Source organism: Acipenser ruthenus, chromosome 2, assembly GCF_902713425.1.
Source record: "Acipenser ruthenus chromosome 2, fAciRut3.2 maternal haplotype, whole genome shotgun sequence".
NCBI classification, from domain to species: Eukaryota; Metazoa; Chordata; class Actinopteri; order Acipenseriformes; family Acipenseridae; genus Acipenser; species Acipenser ruthenus.
The window spans coordinates 45,347,997-45,370,029 of NC_081190.1; the positions used below are offsets into that span (position 1 = coordinate 45,347,997).

The 22,033-nt window shown below is 42.2% G+C and overlaps 2 protein-coding genes across 3 annotated transcripts in view; both read left to right on the top strand.

Moving 5' to 3' along the window:
- Window positions 1-380: 380 nt before the first annotated feature.
- On the top strand, window positions 381-5,094 carry LOC131699493 (zinc finger and SCAN domain-containing protein 29-like). The gene is made up of 2 exons (XM_058996488.1): window positions 381-1,368; window positions 5,021-5,094. The coding sequence occupies exons 1-2, from the start codon at window positions 381-383 to the stop codon at window positions 5,029-5,031; spliced, it is 999 nt and encodes a 332-aa protein (XP_058852471.1). The 3' UTR covers window positions 5,032-5,094.
- A 4,764-nt stretch (window positions 5,095-9,858) lies between these two features.
- LOC117409338 (transient receptor potential cation channel subfamily M member 3-like) overlaps window positions 9,859-22,033 on the top strand; it is a 403,329-nt gene continuing 391,154 nt past the window's right edge. For both annotated transcript variants that reach the window (XM_058996498.1, XM_034015222.3), the window contains exon 1: window positions 9,859-10,203. In XM_058996498.1, the coding sequence (XP_058852481.1) occupies window positions 10,045-10,203 (159 nt within the window). In that variant the 5' untranslated portion in view covers window positions 9,859-10,044. The remainder of the gene's footprint in view (window positions 10,204-22,033) is intronic.

Genomic DNA, 22,033 nt, shown 5'->3' on the forward strand with positions numbered 1-22,033 from the left:
TTTTGTTTGTGTCGTTATCAGAGGAGGAGTGAGAGTCGGGAGCTGCAGCCGCGGAGCCAGCATTAGACCCGGAGCACGTCCCTCACAGCACAACACAGCACAGCACCAGCACTCACCACGACCCCGGAAGAAAGAGCACAGTTTCGTGCACGGAGGATTGTGGTTCAGGAGTGTCATTCTTTTGTTATTAAGGACTGTAAACCTGCCGTGTTCCCCCCGATACCATCGCTGGCAAAAGGGGGGGGGGTTATTATTATTATTTATTGTAATTATTGAAATTAAAAACACAGACGTTTTTGGGAGAACTCTGGTCTGGACATTGCCTTTATTATCACCACTCACATCCTGTTCACAAGTGGTGTCAGAAACGGGATTTTACAATGGACCCTGCAGCACTGAACACCATGATGGAGGCTCAGGCACGGAGGCATGAAGAGACCTTGGCAGCGGTGATGGAGAGGATGAATGCCATGTTCCTCGCGGCCAACCAGAGGAGGGAACCGGTGGCTGAACCAGCAGTAGCGCCTCCGAAACCTAAAGTGGTGAAGATGTCGCTGGAGGATGATCCCGAGGCCTATTTAACATCCTTTGAAAGGCAGACGACAGCAGCCCTATGGCCTCGGGAGTGGTGGGCTACCCAGCTGGGACCCAATCTGATCGGGGAAGCCCAGGCAGCCTACCACGCTTTAACCCATGAACAAGCCATGGATTATGATCTCGTAAAGAAAGCCATCCTTCAGCGACTGGACATCACGGAGGAGACGCACCGCCGCCGGTTCCGGGAGTACCAACGCCCAGAAGGAGTCCGACCCCGAGTAATGGCCCAGCAGTTGGTGGACCAGGTGACCCGGTGGCTCTGCCCTGGTGAACGCACAGCAGAGGAGGTGGCTGAGATTGTCACCATTGAACAATTTATACAGTTGCTGGGGCCAGAAGCCAGTAATTGGGTCAGCTGGCACCGGCCCACCACGCTGGACGCCGCGGTCAGGTTGGCTGAGGGGTACGAGGACTCTATGCCCACACCGCTGCCCACCCCGATACATCCCACGCCGACCTTCATCAGACCCAGGATGGCGGGCCCAAGGCCGGGGCCCCTTCACCCACACACACCCTTCACGTCTGGACCAGCACCCTCACGTTCCCCAACGGGTGGCCTCGCTCCACAACACTGGAGGCCGAGGTCAACCCCCAGCTGGGGTAGAACAGGGTCCCCCTCCCCGCTGTCAGGTCGGCAGCGGGACAATCAGGCTCCGTGGGCGCCTCTCCCTCTGGAATGTTACCGGTGCCATGGGGTCGGCCACCTTGCCCGGAATTGCCCCTCAGCAATGGAGTGTGGTGCGGCTTTGCATTATTTGGTACCGGCGACAGGTAAGTCCAGGGGTAATGATTGGGAGGGACCTTGTATTGTTGATGTGTGGGTTGGTAATGTGAGCACCCACGCATTAGTGGACTCTGGGTGTGGTCAGACCTTGATTTTAAACTCTCTTAGATGGGGTACCTTGGTGGTCACGTGGGTTAGTGGTCATCTCCTGTATCCATGGAGATAACAAGGACTACCCCCTCACTAAATTAGATGTGACCATTGGTAGTCACACCCGCCGTGTAATTGTGGCGGTGGCAAAAAGGTTGCCATACCCTGTTATTTTAGGTCGAGACTGACCATGTTTCGAAACAATTATAAACCAAAAGGTAGAGCCAGTCTCCGGTAAGACCATAGGAGCAGCGGGGGAAACTATTGGAGATATTTTTCCGCTGCATGCTGATCTGTTCCCCTCTCGGTTCCGCCCCCAAAAAACTAAATGAGAGAGAAGGGTGGAAAAATGGGAGGGCGCATCAATGACACGAGGTTGGGGTTTGGTAGGAGACTCCTCCACGTCTGATAAACGCCAGGGAAAGGGAACTGGGATCCAGTGTGACCGACCGGGCCGAGTTACTGAGACCCCTAGTGCTGAGGCTACCATATCCCCGCTCGATATACCGAAAGTCTGGGACCGAGATGTTGATCTATCGTACGAGCAAAAAAATGATCCTACGCTGGCTAACCTCTGGGGGCAGGTTCGGTCTATCGAGGGGAAGGAAGTAGATGGCAATCAGCCGCTCACATACCCTCACCACATTGTGCTTGGGCATTTGCTGTATAGAGTATCCCGAGCCCCGAGCACAGGGCAGACTGTAACACAGTTACTCGTTCCTCAGTCTTTTCGACATGAGATCATGCGGTTGGCTCATGATGTCCCTTGTTCGGGCCACTTAGGTAGCGAAAAGACTCAGGAACGAATATTGGCTCGATTTTACTGGGTGGGAGTGTACAGTGAGGTGAAGCGGTATGTGGCGACCTGTAGAGAGTGCCAACAAGTAGCGCCAGGGCGGGTTCGCCCGGCCCCATTGGTTCCACTGCCCCTGATCAATATCCCCTTTGAACGCATTGCAATGGACATAGTGGGCCCATTGAGCCAGTCTGACTGTGGATATACGCATATTTTAGTAGTGGTGGACTACGCGACCAGATATCCAGAGGCAGTACCATTGAGGTCCACTAGTGCATTAGCGATTGCAAAAGAGTTAGTGCAGATCATAGCGAGAGTAGGGATCCCCAAAGAAATTCTGACTGATCACGGAACTAATTTTATGTCACGGTGTTTAAAGGAACTGTATAAATTATTACAAATTCGATCCATTCGGACCTCCGTTTATCACCCGCAATCGGATGGTTTGGTGGAACGTTTTAATCAGACATTGAAGCAGATGCTGAGGCGGTTTGTCAACCAGGAGCAAAAACATTGGGCTAAACTCCTTCCCTACCTGATGTTTGCAGTGAGAGAGGTGCCTCAGAGCTCGACCGGGTTTTCTCCCTTTGAGCTGCTGTACGGGAGACAGCCACGAGGGGTCCTTGATCTTGTAAAGGAAGGATGGGAGGAGCAAAATAAAGATGCTAAAAACATAGTGAAATATGTAATTATGTTGAGAGATCGCCTGCAATTGGTTGGTCAGTTGGCACACGAGAACTTAAAACAGGCTCAGCATCGGCAAGAGCAGCAGTACAATAAACAAGCACGGATTCTGACTTTTCGGCCAGGAGATAAGGTACTGCTGCTACTTCCCACTTCGGAGTCTAAACTGTACGCTAAGTGGCAGGGACCATATGAGGTGATGTGGGCAATTGGTAATGTAAACTACGAAATCAGACAACCCGATCGCCGGAACAAAACTGAAATTTACCATATTAATTTATTAAAACCCTACAATGAAAGGGAGGCCCTGTTTATAGCCAATGACAGTATAGAAGAGGATTTTGGTCCCTCTGTCAGTACACCAGCTACAGTTAACATTCCGATGGGGGAACAATTACTTCCTGATCAGAAGTGTGAACTCCGTGGGTTAGTGAAACAATTTGGTGATGTTTTTTCTGACTTGCCTGGCAGAACTAATATGATTGAACATGCTATTATTACTCCCGCAGGTGTCAGGGTTCGAGAGAGACCGTATCGAATCCCGGAGAGTCGCAGGGGTGCCGTTGGCCGGGAGGTGGGGGATATGCTCGAGCTTGGAGTCATTGAGCCTTCCCGGAGCGAGTGGAGCAGCCCGATAGTGATGGTGCCTAAGAAGGACGGCTCCACTCGGTTCTGCGTGGATTTCAGAAAGGTTAATGCCATCTCCAAGTTTGATGCATATCCCATGCCTCGGGTAGACGAGCTCCTCGACCGACTGGGAGGAGCGCGGTTGATTTCGACTTTGGATCTGACGAAGGGATACTGGCAAATTCCACTGACCCAGAGTTCGCAAGAGAAAACTGCTTTCTCTACCCCGGGTGGCTTGTTCCATTTCCAGACCATGCCCTTCGGGTTGCATGGAGCCCCGGACACCTTTCAGAGACTGATGGACCAGGTCCTAGCGCCCCATCAGCAGTATGCCGCTGCATACATTGATGACGTGGTGATTTTCAGCTCTACCTGGAGAGAGCATATTATTAGACTTTCGGCCGTCCTACAGTCTCTGAGGGAGGCGGGGCTGACGGCTAACCTGGGCAAGTGTGCATTTGGCAAACAAGAAACCCAGTATCTTGGCTTCCTCATGGGTAATGGGCGGGTAAAGCCGATCGCTTCTAAAGTCCAGGCTCTAGTGGAGACGGCGATCCCGAGAACCAAACCGCAGGTGAGATCACTATTGGGGTTAGCAGGCTATTATCGCCGCTTTATCCCCGAGTATGCCACCATAGTTAACCCCTTGGTAGAGATTTCAGTAAGGAGTTCATCCTCCAGACCGATGCCTCCCAGATTGGTCTGGGGGCGGTCCTGTCCCAGCAAGTTGACGGGGTAGAACACCCGATTATTTACATGAGCAAAAAATTGGCTCCACGGGAGATTAACTACTCTGTCATTGAGAAGGAGTGTTTGGCCATCAAATGGGCCACTCATGCCCTTCGCTATTACTTGCTGGGGCGTTCTTTCACTCTTGTCACTGATCATGCTCCTTTAAGGTGGTTGCATACGATGAAGGACAATAACGCTCGGATAACTCGGTGGTATCTAGCGCTGCAACCCTTCCACTGTACAGTGAAACATCGTGCGGGTAAGGAGCATCAAAATGCAGATTTTTTTTCAAGGGAGGGGGGCCCATTGGGGAACTTAGAATTGGCCGAGTGTGCCTTCGGCATCACTCTGAGGGGTGAGATGTGTGACAGAGAGAGAAAGAATTCAAACTGTAAATCTCCCTCCCGACCAAAGAAGGCGCTTGGTAAGGTGGATCGTATGCTTCCTCCTAGATGGACTGCCTTGACGGTAGGCGGAAACCGGAAGGTGACCATATTAGAGGGAGCGCGTAGTTGCATGTACCTGGAAGGATTCCATTGCAATCAGCTGCGGGGCGGGCCCCTATTGGATAAACCATGGCAACAGGTTGCTTGCAGGGAGGAGGTTCTGGGTACAAAGGGGAAGCAGCTACGTTAGTACGCCCTTGCGCTGATGACGATATTCAGCCGGAGCCTGTGCGTTTGTTATTGTTTTGTTTGTGTCGTTATCAGAGGAGGAGTGAGAGTCGGGAGCTGCAGCCGCGGAGCCAGCATTAGACCCGGAGCACGTTCCTCACAGCACAACACAGCACAGCACCAGCACTCACCACGACCCCGGAAGAAAGAGCACAGTTTCGTGCACGGAGGATTGTGGTTCAGGAGTGTCATTCTTTTGTTATTAAGGACTGTAAACCTGCCGTGTTCCCCCCGATACCATCGCTGGCAAAAGGGGGGGGGGGGGGGTTATTATTATTATTTATTGTAATTATTGAAATTAAAAACACAGACGTTTTTGGGAGAACTCTGGTCTGGACATTGCCTTTATTATCACCACTCACATCCTGTTCACACAGGTCAAAAAAGTCCCCTGGGTCAACATTGTCTATACCTTTTAGGATTTTGAATGTTTGAATCAGATCGCCGCATAGTCTTCAAGACTGAATAGATTCAATTCTTTTAGCCTGTCTGCATACAACATGCCTTTTAAACCCGGGATAATTCTGGTTGCTCTTCTTTGCACTCTTTCTAGAGCAGCAATATCCTTTTTGTAACAAGGTGACCAGAACACAATATTCTAGGTGATGTCTTACTAATGCATTGCAAAGTTTTAACATTACTTCCCTTGATTTAAATTCAACACTTCTCACAATATATCCGAGCATCTTGTTAGCCTTTTTTATAGCTTCCCCACATTGTAGAGATGAAGACATTTCCAAGTCAACATAAACTCCTAGGTCTTTTTCATAGTTACCTTCTTCAATTTCAGTATCTCCCATATGATATTTATAATGCACATTTGTTTGCCTGCATGCAATACTTTACCAATAATAGAAGTCAGGCTTATTGGTCTGTAGTTATCTGGTTCGGTTTTGTCTCCCTTTTTGTGGATCAGTATTATGTTTGCAATTTTCCAGTCTGTTGGTACAACCCCTGTGTCAAGAGACTGTTGCATGATCTTGGTTAGCGGTTTGTAAATAACTTCTTTCATTTCTTTGAGTACTATTGAGAGGATCTCATCCGGCCCAGGGGATTTGTTTATTTTAAGAGCTCCTAGTCCCTTTAACACTTCTGCCTCTGTTATCCTAAAGTTATTTAAAATTGGATAGGAACAGGTCGACATGTGGGGCATGTTGTCCATGTCCTCCTTTGTAAAAACCTGTGAAAAGTAATCATTTAATATATTTGCTATTTTTTTCTTCATCTATGATTTTGCCATTTGTGTCTCTTAGACATTTAACCTCCTCTTTGAATGTTCTCTTGCTGTTATAATATTGGAAAAACTAAAACACCACGTGGTGCACACCTGTGTGCACCACGATTTCAGCCATGCATTTTGATTTTGTATTTCCAGCTGTCCATATGGTCCTTTGCAAGGTGCCAGCAGTATCCCAGAAAATACCACAGTTTTGGTCTTGTCTTTTAATTTCCTTCCTAGCTCTCTGAATTTGTTTTGCAGGGATCTTGGCCTGTCTCTTCCAATGTTGTTTGTACCGATGTGGACGACTACTACCGGGTCGTCTCCTGTTCGTTCTAGGAGCCTGTCCACGTTCTCAGTGATGTGCTTGACAGAGGCTTCTGGGAGGCAGCACACTGTTGTAGTAAAGGGGTCCAAACTGCGAACTGAACTTGCTGTGTTTCTCAATATGGAGTCCCCAACAATCATGACCTCCCTTCTTTTTGCTGCCTAGTCAGCACTGTTTATAGGGTCCTGGATGTTGTTCCTTTCATTCTCTTGATGTTGGTTTTGGTCATCCAAATGTTGAAGTGGCTCAAATTTGTTGGATGTCTGGATTTCTGGTGGTTGTGTTTGACCAAGTTTCTTTTTTTCCCTGCTTCTGCCTATCTGAACCCAGCTGTTTCGACTCTCTTCCATCTCCCTGGTGGCTTTCAGTCTGCTAGGGGTGCAGACTTCCATGAATTGTGGGTGTGTCAGCACCTCAAGCTCCTGTTACTGTCTCATTTCCTGCAGCTCCATTTCTAACAGACTTACTCGAAGCAAGTCCTGGATCGTGCGGCACTTTACACAAACTTGGTTGAGCTCTGTTGGGTTTTCTCAGATTTCCCACATCATGCAGTTGTCACAGATTACTGGCTTGAAGACCATGTTTTATTTTTTATTTATTTATTTATTTATTTATTTATTTATTTATTTATTTTTTGGAAGTTCAGTTTAGCTTCTGCAGCTGTCAAGCACGTGAAGTGATTTGTGCTCTCCTCGTGCCTAAATACAAATCTACACTTTTTAAATACACGTGAAACACAGACCCGTTTATATCCCGTGTACCAATCTATACACCAACATTTAACACACGCACGCAACATACAACACATAATAAGCACACAGGGGCGGGGCACATTGCCACAGGAAGTCACCATTTTTTGTTTCTTTGCAAGTAAAGCAGTCGCAGTACTGCACTGGATTTCCACCTTTCTCTTTCAGGGAATACTTGAATCTAAATCAAAAGTGATCTACAGTAACGTTGCAGGACATACAGAAGAGCTGACCTCCATCGCTGTGTAAAACTCCTGCTGGATACTGCTTTATGTGATCTGCTGCAGACACATTTTTAGCCTTTTTAGAGACATCCATTTTCTTGTTTACAGTATGTAGTATTTTAATTTCCCGCATAGATTGTATATAGTGACATGACAATCACTGCACAGCACTGTGTGCATAGCGAATATTACACACAGGCACATAGCAGCGCTGTACAGTTTCGTTAATGTGATTTTTTTTTTGTAAGAAATACAAATAATTATGAAATTATTTTTATTTCTTAAGAATATTGTAAAAATTGCGTTGTTGGGCTAATTTCACGATTTCCGCGCAGCCTGTGAAATCGGAATTTTCACAGGGCCTTAACTATGCATCAACAACTGCTGCAAAGTCACTTACAGTAGGACCTCGATTGTCTCATTGTTATGCAATTAATCACATGCAGCTCAATGTAATGTAAAGCATCCAGAGATGATTAATAACAAACGCAATACAAGTATTAACATTATGATTATAGACCAATAAACATGTTTAAATAATTTTTAGTTTATACTCTGCTCACTCTGAATCGTGAAACTAAATCATCACCTGACTCATTTACGACTACAGGGGGGGCACGTGGGGGTTTGCTATGACACTGCATGTGAACCACTGTTGTGAAGTACAGTTCCAAAGTACAGGTGTATTTTTTCATTTATTTTTCATATTTCCAGGTGTGTTAAATTTCCATGCTGTTGTATCGGAAATACCAGCTTGATTAATTGTTTTCTAGAAAAAAAATATTAATGAGATAACTTGAGTATTTGCTGGATGATTGATTGCTAATAACCACAGTATATGGTTGTGATACAGGTGCTTTTTTTTTTTTTAAATGTACGGACGGTAGTATCAGGATGCATAAGTGACTAAGTGAATTAATACATGGCATTCTTTGTAGCTATCTATTAAATACAGTACAAAAGATAGGCTAGTCCTATTATTTAGTGTTAAATTAACTTATTTTAAGGCATAGGCGGTTGTTATTAATATTGGCGGTTGGCTGTTATCTGTTCAACTCTATGCCCTTAAAGGCGTCTCAGTCTTTTACAATACGGGGAAGAATAGTTCAGAAGGAACAGATTATAGTGCATATTTAAATGACAGCAATAAGGATCCATGTTATAATAACCTGCTGAGATCACTAGGCTCTGCTCAGAATGCCTTCAGCAGGAAAGTTTACAAAAAAAAGAAAAGTTAAGTCATACATTTAACTACATAAAGCTTTACTGGAAAAAAAACAAACCTACTTTCAGACAAAAAACGTACTGGGAGAAATTGACATTGCTACCGGTGTTTACTCCAGCACAGTTTTTTTTCTGAATGGAGAAAAACACCCATTGGGGGCTTATTGATTTATCTGAGTGGTGGCGTATCTAAATCATAAATCGAAGGGAACTTTGTAAAAACAACTCACAAATGTAATTAATGGTCACTTCATTGTGAATTTCCCCCACTTTATTTGTGGCACAGTACAACACAACAAAGAGGACTTTGAAGGTAAATAGCTTCAAATCCTTAATTTTATTTTTTTATTTTACCTTGACTTGAAATGTTTTTGGCTCAGAGTTTGGAATTTCATAGAATGGTGCTGTTTGTATTTATTTTTGTTAAATTATTTTTCTTATTTTTTGAATGACAAGTCCCTTTTAGTCCACTCCAGCACAAACCTGCATATCTGGGGATTGCAGTTGGTTGGTAACCTTCCCTGGACATTTATTAAAACCACAGGATTTGATAAGCATAGACAGTTGTAGCTCGTCTGCTAGCTTTTGAATGTCTGCCCAAATAGAAAATAGACCAAAATACACAGTATGTTATTCATGTACTGTATGGCCAATTTAAAGCACCTTGAACATTGCTTATGTTAACTTTGCTCAAACCTTGATAGAGGCCATTTAATCAGTACTTAAAAAACAATCACAGAATGTTCTAAGCAATCGCACTTTGTAAAGAAAAGTACCTGTACTGGATCCTATAAACCAAGGAGGAGGGATCGTGGTTGTGGTATTTCCTCATTAAGGTGAGTAAGAGAGAAGAAAGGAGCACCAGCATGAGCCAGCTGGTCTCTTTAGCTCATCTCATTTATCTTGGTAAATACAAAGGCTTTAATGCACTATGAAAAAGAGCCCAGGCTGCGGAATCAGGCTGCAAAGGAGGAAGGGGGAGAGTTAGAGAGAGAGAGAGAGAGAGAGAGAGAGAGAGAGAGAGAGAGAGAGAGAGAGAGAGAGAGAGAGAGAGAGAGAGAGAGAGAGAGAGAGAGAGAGAGAGGTGTGTTTATAATGAAAGTGACTTGCTTTAAACAGTATCTGCTTGGCTGCTTCTGAAGCAATCCTGGGAACAGAGCAGCCCTACGTTTCACAAAAGGTGGGGCTGCTATCAAGCCACCAATTTAGAAATTGTAGACTGAGTGAGACAGAAAGATTGCTTTTTTTATTGCTGATGCGAAAGTAAAGCATTGACAAATCAGGGTTCCTTCTGTAACAAAAACTCTTAATTACCAATGGGTAAAAAGAAGTGGAGAAGCCGAGGGGAGGTGGAGAGAGGATGTTCAACAAGGGACGAAGCAGGTGGAAGGGGGGGCAGCCGTGGGCGCTTTGCAGAGTCCTGGAAAAGGTTAAGCACAACAAAGCGATCTGGACTCAACTCTCAACAGACACCGGTAAGCAAAGGGTTTATATATATATATATATATATATATATATATATATATATATATATATATATATATATATATATATATATAATCTAGACAATGAAAAGCACCAGCCTTTTTTTTTTTTTTAAAGCAGTGAAAGCTTCAGCTTAATTAGCTCAATGTGTTTGAGAGTCTGTTATTCATTGCTAATTATGAGTGGATGATTGAATAGGATTTAGTGTAGTTAGAAATATAGTATAGTAAGTCACTTAATATCAAGCACCACCATGCACCACTGTACACCACTGAGAATAGAGAGCACTATCAGTGACCAGATCCCTCATAAGAAATAGCTCTGCATGACCAGAGATAAATGTTGCCTATTAGAGAAATCAGGCAATGGTGTTAAACAGACTTGGATGAGGGCCATGCTGATACTAGCTGTTGCCTAGAGATCTGCTGCAATATCTAACTGAACTCAAAGACCAAAGCAGCTCCTTTAAGAATGTTACATCATTTATCATTCAACTTGTTAAAAGTAATAACTGCATTTTTAGATAAAATGTTCCATAGAATCATGTATAACTTTGAATATGTATATATCAATTGGATCATAAATGATTTGTTACTTAATATTATTCCTGTACTATTAAGTCATAATGAAGGGTTACGACTTTCTTCTTATTTGTGAGCAACATCAGTGGCTATGTTTTCATTGTGATAACATTTGTGTTTATGTGTTGGATTTTTGACTTTAATTCGAGATATACATTTTTTTTTAAAGTGCAACTCTGCATATCAAAATAATGACACTGTTGCTATCTGGTATCAACTAACTTCCTGTGTTAAGGTCACATGGTCTAGCTGCTGCAATTAGACAGAACTGACATATAGCACAGTAAATAAAATGGTACCTGAAAGCAAGGGCCATTATTAAGTCTACAGTTATGTCATTAAAATATCTGCATATCCCACATTAAAGTGTTAAAACCAAGCATACTGTAGAACTTTAAATATTGAGAGGAACTGTAGTTCCTCGCATCAAGTTATCAGCAGTTTACGTGGTTTCAGGGTATTGGTGCAGCAAAAGTAAATTGGCCAAAAGTACCATTTCACTTTTAATTTGTAGTTCCCAACACTCCTAGGTGAAATGTAGAAAAAAAAGTCAATACCTGTCTTACAGTAAGAGAAATAAGTCACCAAAGTAGGTAAAAATGTCCTTCTCCCTTTTTTTCAGATTTTTGCAGACCCCAGGCATTTTTATATATTCATATGTTTATTACAGGACAGGAGTTTAATGATAATTAACTTGTATTGTCAACATGGAAATATACTAGGGAATGCATTTATTGTGACACCTATATCATATCATTTATATGAAATGATTTATTTCTGTTTTAAAATTGAACATTTGCCTGCAAAAATAGATATTTTTATATAGTATAAATATAAAAAAGAACTAGCATGTGTGGGATTTGAAACTATAACCTTCAGTTTGCAAGCGTGTTGTGTTTTTGTCAGTGCTACACGATTAGTTGAGAAAACAAGCAATATTTTGAAAGATGAAGTCAGCCAGCTAAGAATTCTCGGGACATATTTTACATTTTGGAGATTATTTTTTTCTCTCATCATCTCATCATTCTGAGATTCTGATCTTGATCTCTGAAAAATGTTGGTTTCCTGTCAGTGTAACGCTCATTGTGGTCCCTATTGGTGCAAGGAAGTACGGTTTTCTCTCAATACTAATTGATGAGAGTAACGCTACTTGTGGTCCCCACTGGACAAAAAGGAACTTTAATTTCTGAGAATTAGCTATGCTGAAGGACAGCAATATATATATATATATATATATATATATATATATATATATATATATATATATATAGGCCAGTGTGTCCTCGGCTCACCACGCACCAGGGACCCATATAGACTGGTCGGGCACATGGCGGGCCTGCAGAGTGAAAAGAAGCAGTCAGCTGACGACACACATTTCAGAGGACAGCATGTGTTCGTCTTCGCTGCTCCCGAGTCAGCGCAGGGGTGGTAGTGGTGAGCTGAGCCTAAAAATACAACTGGATTTTTCAAATTGGGAGAAAAACGGGGTAAAATCAATTAGCGACTACTAAATTAAAACAAAAAAACCCTGCCATTTAATACTGTATGAAACGAAAATAAATACTTATAATGTTCAATTGTATATTAGTGAATATTTTTGTATATAAAGATTGTCATGCTTTCATATATTTTTATTTTCAAATTAAAAAATATATTGTAATGACCCGGTAATGCTTTGTAGCAGGACTGTTCAGTTTGCCTTGTCTGTCTTTTATGTTACATGTATTGTAAGAGGAATGGGTCACGCCGTTACTTAGCATGGGATGGGGGAGTGAGTGAATGAGTGGGGAGAATGTGTGCTGATGTTTTTGGAGGTTGCAGAGCATGGATGTGACTGGTTAATGAGCCGGACAGCGGTGGGAAATGACGGGAGGTTATATAAGGGGGTGCATGAGCCTGGGGACTGGAGACAGTCCTGCGCTGAACTTGAATGAGAAATTTTGGTTGCGACTGAGCGAGCATGTGAGCTGTGACCAAAGAGAATATACAGTGAAAGTTCCAAGACTAAAACATAGGGTTAAAATAAAACAAACATTTTGAGAATTCAACACCGTCTCCCTGAGTACTACTTCCTAAACGTGAAAACGTTACAATATACTAAATGAACGGATCAAACTTATTATGATAGTTTGCAAAATCAGATGAAAGCTTTCAATACAACTGGGATAATACATAATCATTTACAAAATCTTCTTTGTTTCGTTACTTGTTACTTTACTGCTATACTACTTGCAAATGTTGTCAAATGAAAAGACAAACTTTGTAGCGTGAAAGCGAGGGTGTCTGCATTGCGAGCTGCATTGGAAGCATGTCTTGGGTTCGATTCTGACACAGGGTTTATATTGCAAACCTTTACATATATATATATATATATATATATATATATATATATATATATATATATGGCAGTATTTGAACTCTAACTAGTCATACTTTCACTCCAACTACATAACCACTATGCTACACAGATTCATATCTTAATCCTTTCAACAGACTAGGATACTATTTACATTTACCCTATCCAAACGACAATACATTGCCTCAATATAGGTTGAACAATTTTGCTATTGCCGTAGTGTGTGTGTGTGTGTGTTATTATCCATTAAGTGAAAAAAGAAGTGATATCTGGAACCTGGCCAGTCGTGCCTAATTGCTTTGTGCTGGGCAAGGTTTCCCCAATGATTTAAGAACATAAGAACATAAGAACGTTTACAAACGAGAGGAGGCCATTCGGCCCATCTTGCTCGTTTGGTTGTTAGTAGCTTATTGATCCCACAATCTCATCAAGTAGCTTCTTGAAGGATCCCAGGGTGTCAGCTTCAACAACATTACTGGGGAGTTGGTTCCAGACCCTCACAATTCTCTGTGTAAAAAAGTGCCTCCTATCTTCTGTTCTGAATGTCCCTTTATCTAATCTCCATTTGTGACCCATGGTCCTTGTTTCTTTTTTCAGGTCGAAAAAGTCCCCTGGGTCGACATTGTCAATACCTTTTAGAATTTTGAATGCTTGAATCAGATCACCGCGTAGTCTTCTTTGTTCAAGACTGAACAGATTCAGTTCTTTTAGCCTGTCTGCATACGACATGCCTTTTAAACCTGAGATAATTCTGGTTGCTCTTCTTTGCACTCTTTCTAGAGCAGCAATATCCTTTTTGTAGCGAGGTGACTATAACTGAACACAATATTCTAGGTGAGGTCTTACTAATGCATTGTAAAATTTTAACATTACTTCCCTTGATTTAAATTCAACACTTCTCACAATATATCCAAGCATCTTGTTGGCCTTTTTTATAGCTTCCCCACATTGTCTAGATGAAGACATTTCCAAGTCAACATAAACTCCTAGGTCTTTTTCATAGATTCCTTCTTTAATTTCAGTATTTCCCATATGATATTAATAATGCACATTTTTATTGCCTGCGTGCAATACTTTACACTTTTCTCTATTAAATGTCATTTGCCATGTGTCTGCCCCAGTTCTGAATGCTGTCTAGATCATTTTGAATGACCTTTGCTGCTGCAACAGTGTTTGCCACTTCTCCTATTTTTGTGTCGTCTGCAAATTTAACAAGTTTACCAGAATCTAAATCATTAATATAGATTAGGAATAGCAGAGGACCTAATACTGATCCCTGTGGTACACCACTGGTAACCTCGCTCCATTTTGAGGTTTCTCCTCTAATCAGTACATTCTGTTTTCTACATGTTAACCACTCCCTAATCCATGTGCATGCATTTCCTTGAATCCCTACTGCGTTCAGTTTGAGAAGTAATCTTTTATGCGGGACTTTGTCAAAAGCTGTCTGGAAATCGAAATAAACCATGTCGTATGCTTTGCAATTATCCATTGTCAATGTTGCATCCTCAAAAAAGTCAAGCAGGTTAGTTAAACACGATCTCCCTTTCCTAAAACCATGCTGACTGTTTCCCAGGATATTGTTACCATATAGGTAATTTTCCGTTTTGGATCTTATTATAGTTTCCGTAAGTTTACATGTAATAGAAGTCAGGCTTCGGTTTTGTCTCCCTTTTTGTGGATCGGTATTACGTTTGCAACTTTCTTGAAACTTGGCTTGTGTTTTTGATGTCTCCACTTTAAATGGCTGGGCACTTTTGATAACTTGCCGTTTTTTCACATTTCCAATGTAATTTTGTTTTAGATATTTAATACGAGAAAAAGGATACCAGCGATCATGTTGATTACACTATGTAACACAATTTTTGTTCCTGGGTAGTAAGTGTTATTTCCTAATTGCTTATGCCTCAAAAATATAGAAAATGGCTATTATTCCCCACAAACTTTGCTTTTGTGACCAGGACAGTGATATTTTGAAATTTACCTATTTCCAATGAGAAAACGGGCGAATTTGTGTCTTTTCGTTCACATAAAGTCAGAAAAAAACAACATATGAATCCAAATTAACATGTATTTATACTAAAGTAATACAAAAATGACTACAAAAGATTTCGAAGTGAGTAGTTTTTCGAGATTTACGATTATACTGTAAATCACTTTAACGAATCAGCCTCCAAATGTAGTCTCCCATCATGTTCTCGTTATACTGTCCTTGGTAGCGGCGTTCAAAGTCCAGTATATCCTGGTGGAAGCGCTCGCCTTGCTCCTCCGAGTACGCTCCCATGTTCTCCTTGAATTTATCAAGATGAGCATCAAGGATATGGACTTTGAGGGACATCCTACAGCCCATTGTGCCGTAGTTCTTCACCAGAGTCTCAACCAGCTCCACATAGTTTTCGGCCTTGTGATTGCCCAGGAAGCCCCGAACCACTGCGACAAAGCTGTTCAAAGCCGCTTTCTCCTTACTAGTGAGCTTCTTGGGGAATTCATTCCACTCCAGGATCTTCTTTATCTGTGGTCCGACGAAGACACCGGCTTTGACCTTTGCCTCAGACAGCTTAGGGAAGAAGTCTTGAAGGTACTTGAAGGCTGCCGACTCCTTATCTAGAGCTCTGACAAATTGTTTCATAAGGCCCAATTTGATGTGCAGTGGTGGCATCAGCACCTTCTGGCGGTCCACCAGTGGCTCCCACTTGACGTTGTTCCTCCCCACAGAGAACTCGGTCCGCTGTGGCCAGTCCCGCCTGTGGTAGTGCGCCTTGGTGTCCCTGCTGTCCCAAAGGCAAAGATAGCAGGGAAACTTGGTAAAACCGCCTTGGAGACCCATGAGGAATGCCACCATTTTTAAGTTTCCTATGACCTTGATGCCATCTCAGAAAAATGCAGATATGTATCCACTTAGGCAGCTGGAACTAAACTGAACTGGTGGGCTTAAGGCCCCTGTATTTATACTACTATTTATATTACTGGAAAGTTCTAGAAAGTTCTAGAAGTTACTCCAAGTTTACTCAGCACTGAATCTATCTGGAATGTTCTGGAAAATAGGTAAATTTCAAAATATCACTGTCCTGGTCACAAAAGCAAAGTTTGTAGGGAATAATAGCCATTTTCTATACTTTTGAGGCATAAGCAATTAGGAAATAACAGTTACTACCCAGGAACCAAAAAAAAAATTAAAAATTTGTTACACGGTGTTATCCCTCTTTTATATGACTACTATAGGACTAGCTAAAAAGTTGTGTCTGCTTCTTTTGGCTTGCTTCTTTGGAATAGAATTACTCATAGTTGGTAAGTTATTCTCTTGATTATCTACTCACCGCAGGTGATAACGGCATGTACATTTTAAATCTGAGATGCTTGTGTCAGTGGTACATGCGAATGTAACATCATGGCCAGAGAAGACTTTCTTGTTTTTTTTTTTTTATAGCATTCACTGTTTGTATGCAGGGTTGACTGGGTTTCAGTGTATTTAGTATGAGAAAAGTAATTGTAAAATCCATTCTATAAAACAGTCACTGTACAGTAAATATGTACATATACACCTTTGTGCCTACAGTATCAACTATTGATGGCCCTGACATCTGCTCCTTTGACACCAGTAGGTCAGAGCACCTTATTAAGTACTTGTCGAAAAAGGGTGAAGTAATTATTTCTTGAAGGTGGTTCTGTTTGGTTTTCACAAAGTTCCCCACGTGTTGCTACAACTGTTTAAATAACATACCTGTAATTTTTCTTTTCATTGTTAACACCTTGACAACCTTTTATACTTATAACTAAACTCTGTTTTAAAGCTCTTTTCAAAATGGGTTTGAGATATGTCCTCTAAATCACTGCAGGAAGAGCAATTTTAAAAAACAAACATAACAAGTGCACTGGCTTTTCTGTTCCGTACCACATCATGGATAGTTATTGCTGCGTTATCTGTTTGACAATGTGGGCAATAATCTTTACACGATCATCAGTGCACTAGACTAGTCCTCTGCTACACAAACAAACAAAAACAAAGCACTCTGGCTGTGTCCCCTTTGTACTGAGATTTGCAGCTCAGATCCCTTCTCTCTCTGTCATAAGGCCCTAAGGCAGTGTTAGTAATTTGATATGTGTTTTGAAGTCGGGAAGGAGAGATGAAATCATCAGGTGATTTTATTATCCAACTACATTCCGTGCAAAAATACCTATCTGTGAAGACATTCAGAAAAGTAGGAGATACAGCAGCAAACAGTCAACAATCTAAAATATATACAGGGCAGCATGTGGAGTAGTGGTTACGGCTCTGGACTCTTGACTGGAGGGTCATGGGTTCAATCCCAGATGGGGGACACTGCTGCTGTACCCTTGAGCAAGGTACTTTACCTAGATTGCTCCAGTAAAGATCCAACTGTATAAATGGGTAATTGTATGTAAAAAATAATGTGTAAAAATAAGTATGTAAAAATAACGTGATATCTTGTAACAATTGTAAGTCGCCCTGGATAAGGGCATCTGCTAAGAAATAAATAATAATACAGAGTATTTCATTTTATTTTACAAAAAAGATGATTTTTTGTATTCCTTTTATATAATGTGTGCGTAATTTTGTACATACTTGTGGGATGGTGTGGGAATTCACTGTACACAAGACAGAACTGTAGTTGAAAACGCCACTTGACGCACAGATTTATTTACGCCACAAGGTGGCACTGTAGCACTGACTCCAGAGCACAACCCAATACCAGCAATGGTAAAAGGTTAGCCATTCACTAGCAGTGCACACGCAGGTGCTCTAAATAATAGTACAAACAAAAGGGCGAAAGTAAAAAGCAAAATAAAACACAGTAACAAAACTACAAGATAAAAGGTGCTGCTCTTGCAGCGTTCCCCCACCGTCGCTACCCGCACGGCTCGGGTCGTCAGCCTGCACTTTGTTATTCCCCTACTATACTATATGGGGTTGCCCACGGTTTCCCCGCTAATCTACACACGTCCTGATTCAGGTACATGAATGCAGATTATTTTATTTATTTTCTTCTCCGGGTTGGTGGTCTTCCTCAGCCTCGTTTGCCTGTCCTTTCGTGGTTTCTCCAGACCCTCACGACCAGGATTGTCACTGTTATTCTTCCTAGATGGGCAGGGCTGAGGAATAACAAAGCAGTTTTTTAGGTCAGGCACCCCCACAATGCCCACCTCCTGACCAGAGAACACACCCTCACCCAACCTCTCTGTGTCATCGATCATGCATACCCCAGATAGCCAGTACAGATCTCGCCCCGTTACAATACTTTACATAGAAAAACGTGAATATTTCTGTTATGTGTGTGTATATCTATATATATATATATATATATATATAGACACACACACACACACACACACACACTGGTGCACAATGAAAACGCACCAGTCTGAGTTTGACATCAATAGCTCATTGGGCACATATATAATGTTATTTACATTTTAAATAGTGAGCAGATGGGTTTGTTGATTGTTTGAGTAGTATTGTTCCTTGGCATAACAAAATACTGAGCTCAAGTCATGTGATTTCATAAAAACGGCAGGTGCTCAGTGTTTGGTATTTGAGTTGAGTTAAAATGGCCAAAATGGGTTGATTAAGAATCTGTAGAAACAGCTATTCAAAAAGATATGATTTTAATTAATGCAAGAACAGGAAAAGATATGACCATGCCCCGTTTGTGTAATGAAGATTGTCTGGTTGCTATCAGCATAATTGAAGGCGGCATGTCTGTGAGAGAAGTTGCCCGGACAACGAGATGTTCTGCTTCAACAATCATTAGACTAGTCCAGAGAAACCAGGAAACCGGCTCTGTGGGAAGGCAGACCATCACATCTGACTGCTCCATCTGCATAATCGTTTTCAGACTGCAGTAGCTACAGCACGAGAAAACAGTTTTTTCCATTCCTGTAAGCCAATCTGGAAGTGTCGATTTTCCAGCAGGACAATGCAAGACCATACAGTGCTAGGATTACAATTGCATGCCTTCAAGAAAACAATGTCAAGGTCTTGCCGTGGCCACAAATACACAGACACAAATATAAATTCTAAGTAGTAAAACTTGAAGAAATTATATTTTATATAATTGTGTGCGTGCGCGTGCCGTGTGTGTGTGTGTGTGTGTGTGTTGGAAAGGTAACCAGACAAACAAGTAGCTAATGCGCGGCGTAATTCAGAATGTGCGCGGCAACACGTGAATTCATGTATCTTGTTAAATGTTTTTGTCTTCATGGCAAAGCATGCAAGCTCTCCTCACGATATTAAAAGATATTCTTTACCTAATTAGTATGCAGACAGGGACATTTAAATATCCCCTCCCCTAAATCACTATGACTGCAGTAATTTCCATTGTCCCGACCCGATTTGTCGGCCCGATAACTACATGGAAACGCAATTCCTGAGTACGGCCAAAACATTTGTCCATGTAAACACAGTCACTGTTAACATCCGGACAACTTTTTACAATTTTAACTTTCAACTCGGTTTCAAATCTCTTTCCAAAATGGCCACTCTAGCGAGTCGGGAGCTGCAGCCACGGAGCAAGCATGGACCCCAGAGCACAACTAGCACTGAAGAGCACAGCACAACCCAGCACAACAGAGCACCACTGTACTACAAGTGAAGCACTTTCCCATGCACTTGTGGATTACTGTACTGGCCGTACTGATGTACAGTAGCTGCATCCCCTTTGTACTGCCAAACTCCTCCCTGTGATCAGGACCGCCCCCAGACCAATATGGGAGGCATCAGTCTGAAGAATGAACTCTTTACTTTAATCTGGTTTAAATTAAAGCCGGGGCTTGGTATAGTTTCCTCTTAATCATATCAAAGGCCCTGTGACATTCCCCTGTCCACTTAACTATTTTTGGTGCAGTCTTCTTGGTGAGATCCACCAGGTGTTTAACTATAAAGGAGTACTCAGGGATAAAGTGGTAATAATAGCCCGCTGACCCTGGTAGCGATCTCACCTGAGACTTGGTTTTCGGGATCGCCGTCTCCACCAGAGCCTGGACTATGTTAAAGCAGATTAATTTGTCTCTTTGTAAGTGCAACACTATACATGTTATAATATTTTGACTGATATTTACTTGCAGGTTACAAAGGCACAGTAGCACACATGAGTTTCCAGAACAACAGCATCTACTGCAGAGACAGGCCAGTCAAACATGAAAATCACCTATTCCTGCCCCTGTAACTCAGAAACCATGCCTGATATGTCAATTCAATTTAGTATGTCTTTTTGACACAACACTAACCAATCATGTACTTTTTGAGTGATAGCTGTGGTTAGTATTTCAAAGTCTTTTCTCCAGAAAAATCAGATTTTCTACCTATCGGGTCTGCAGAAAGCTTAAAGGGTACTGAACTTAGTTTGTACGTGAAAAATCTCTGGCCTCTGTGGCCAGGTCAAAATTGGGAGACTGCAACTGAAAATGGTGGTGCAGATTTCTGTGGGGACTAACTATAGTCTAACTGTGTTACAGCTTAGTAAGAAAACTTCACCAATGCAAAACAAGCCTGCAGACTGAGATATGTTTTCTATTTTTTTTCCAGAAAGCTTATTCTGCATAAATGGTATAAGACATCTATGATTAAACAAACATATTAAGTTGCTGACAGGGTTTGTAGTAAACAAATTACTTTTATACCAAATATGATTTTTATACAGACGGTTCACTTATTATTATTTATTTCTTAGCCGACGCCCTTATCCAGGGCGACTTACAATTGTTACAAGATATCACATTATTTTTACATACAATTACCCATTTATACAGTTGAGTTTTTACTGGAGCAATCTAGGTAAAGTACCTTGCTCAGTGGTACAGCAGCAGTGTCCCCCCACCTAGGACTGAACCCACGACCCTCTGGTCAAGAGTCCAGAGCCCCTAACCACTACTCCACACTGCTGCCCTACTTCCACTCACCTTCCCACCAAACACTCATTCCTTTTGCACGTAAAGTGCACTGTAGGCCTAATTACTAAGCAACCATTTCTACTGCCAACATATTGTAGTGAACCTCGGTTAATGCTGGCAAGCATATCACACAGGCCGAGGCAATCCACACACAGGCGGAGGGCAGGCGTGAACCCGGGACCTCTCGCACTAAAGCATAGCGCCTATACCGCTGTACAAAAGAGCTGGCTCCTTTTCAAGGAGCGTATATCAGGCTTATGTCTTCATGTGTGACTACATCACCTACCAGCCCTACTGCTGCCTTCCCCCGTACACACTACACTCTCCCCTGCTAGCCTCAAGTCCGCCAGGGACTTGCTCACCAGGCTACAGTCCAACGAGTGCGCAATGTAGCGATCTTGGTTCCCGCAGGCAGGCGCATCACACAGGGCGAGGCAACCCACACACAGGCGGAGGGCAGGTGCGAACCCGGGCCCTCTCGCACTAAAGCATAGCACAGATACTGCTGTACAAAAGAACCGGCTCCTTTGCAAGGAGCGTATATCGGGCTTATGTCTTCGTGTGTGATTACGTCACCTACCAGCCCTGCTGCTGCCTTCCCTCGTGCACGCTACAATATTAACAGCTCTAAAAACTACAATACCCATGATTCCTGACACCATTTGTTTTTGCTATGTCAAATGCCACCCCATGGATACTCCACCGGTTATAGGGTCTAAGGTGATGCAAATAACCCAAAATCAATGTTCATTAGTGCTAATACTAACTAAATATAATTTAAATGTAACTAAAAACTCTATACAAATATTGAAGGTTCTCTAAGTTATACAAAAATACCAGGTAGTTTGAAATTGAGAGATTGAATCTTATTTTTTAATTAAATGTATTTACCCAAGGGATAGTAACTTAAGATGTGCATGTTCCTTTGGATATAGGGGAACCTTTTTTAATGTGTTAGTAAAGTGAACTGTTGTT

Bases quoted from the DNA above. Each gene is read 5' to 3' on its own strand.
- LOC131699493 (XM_058996488.1), top strand. From the start codon at position 381: ATGGACCCTGCAGCACTGAACACCATGATGGAGGCTCAGGCACGGAGG.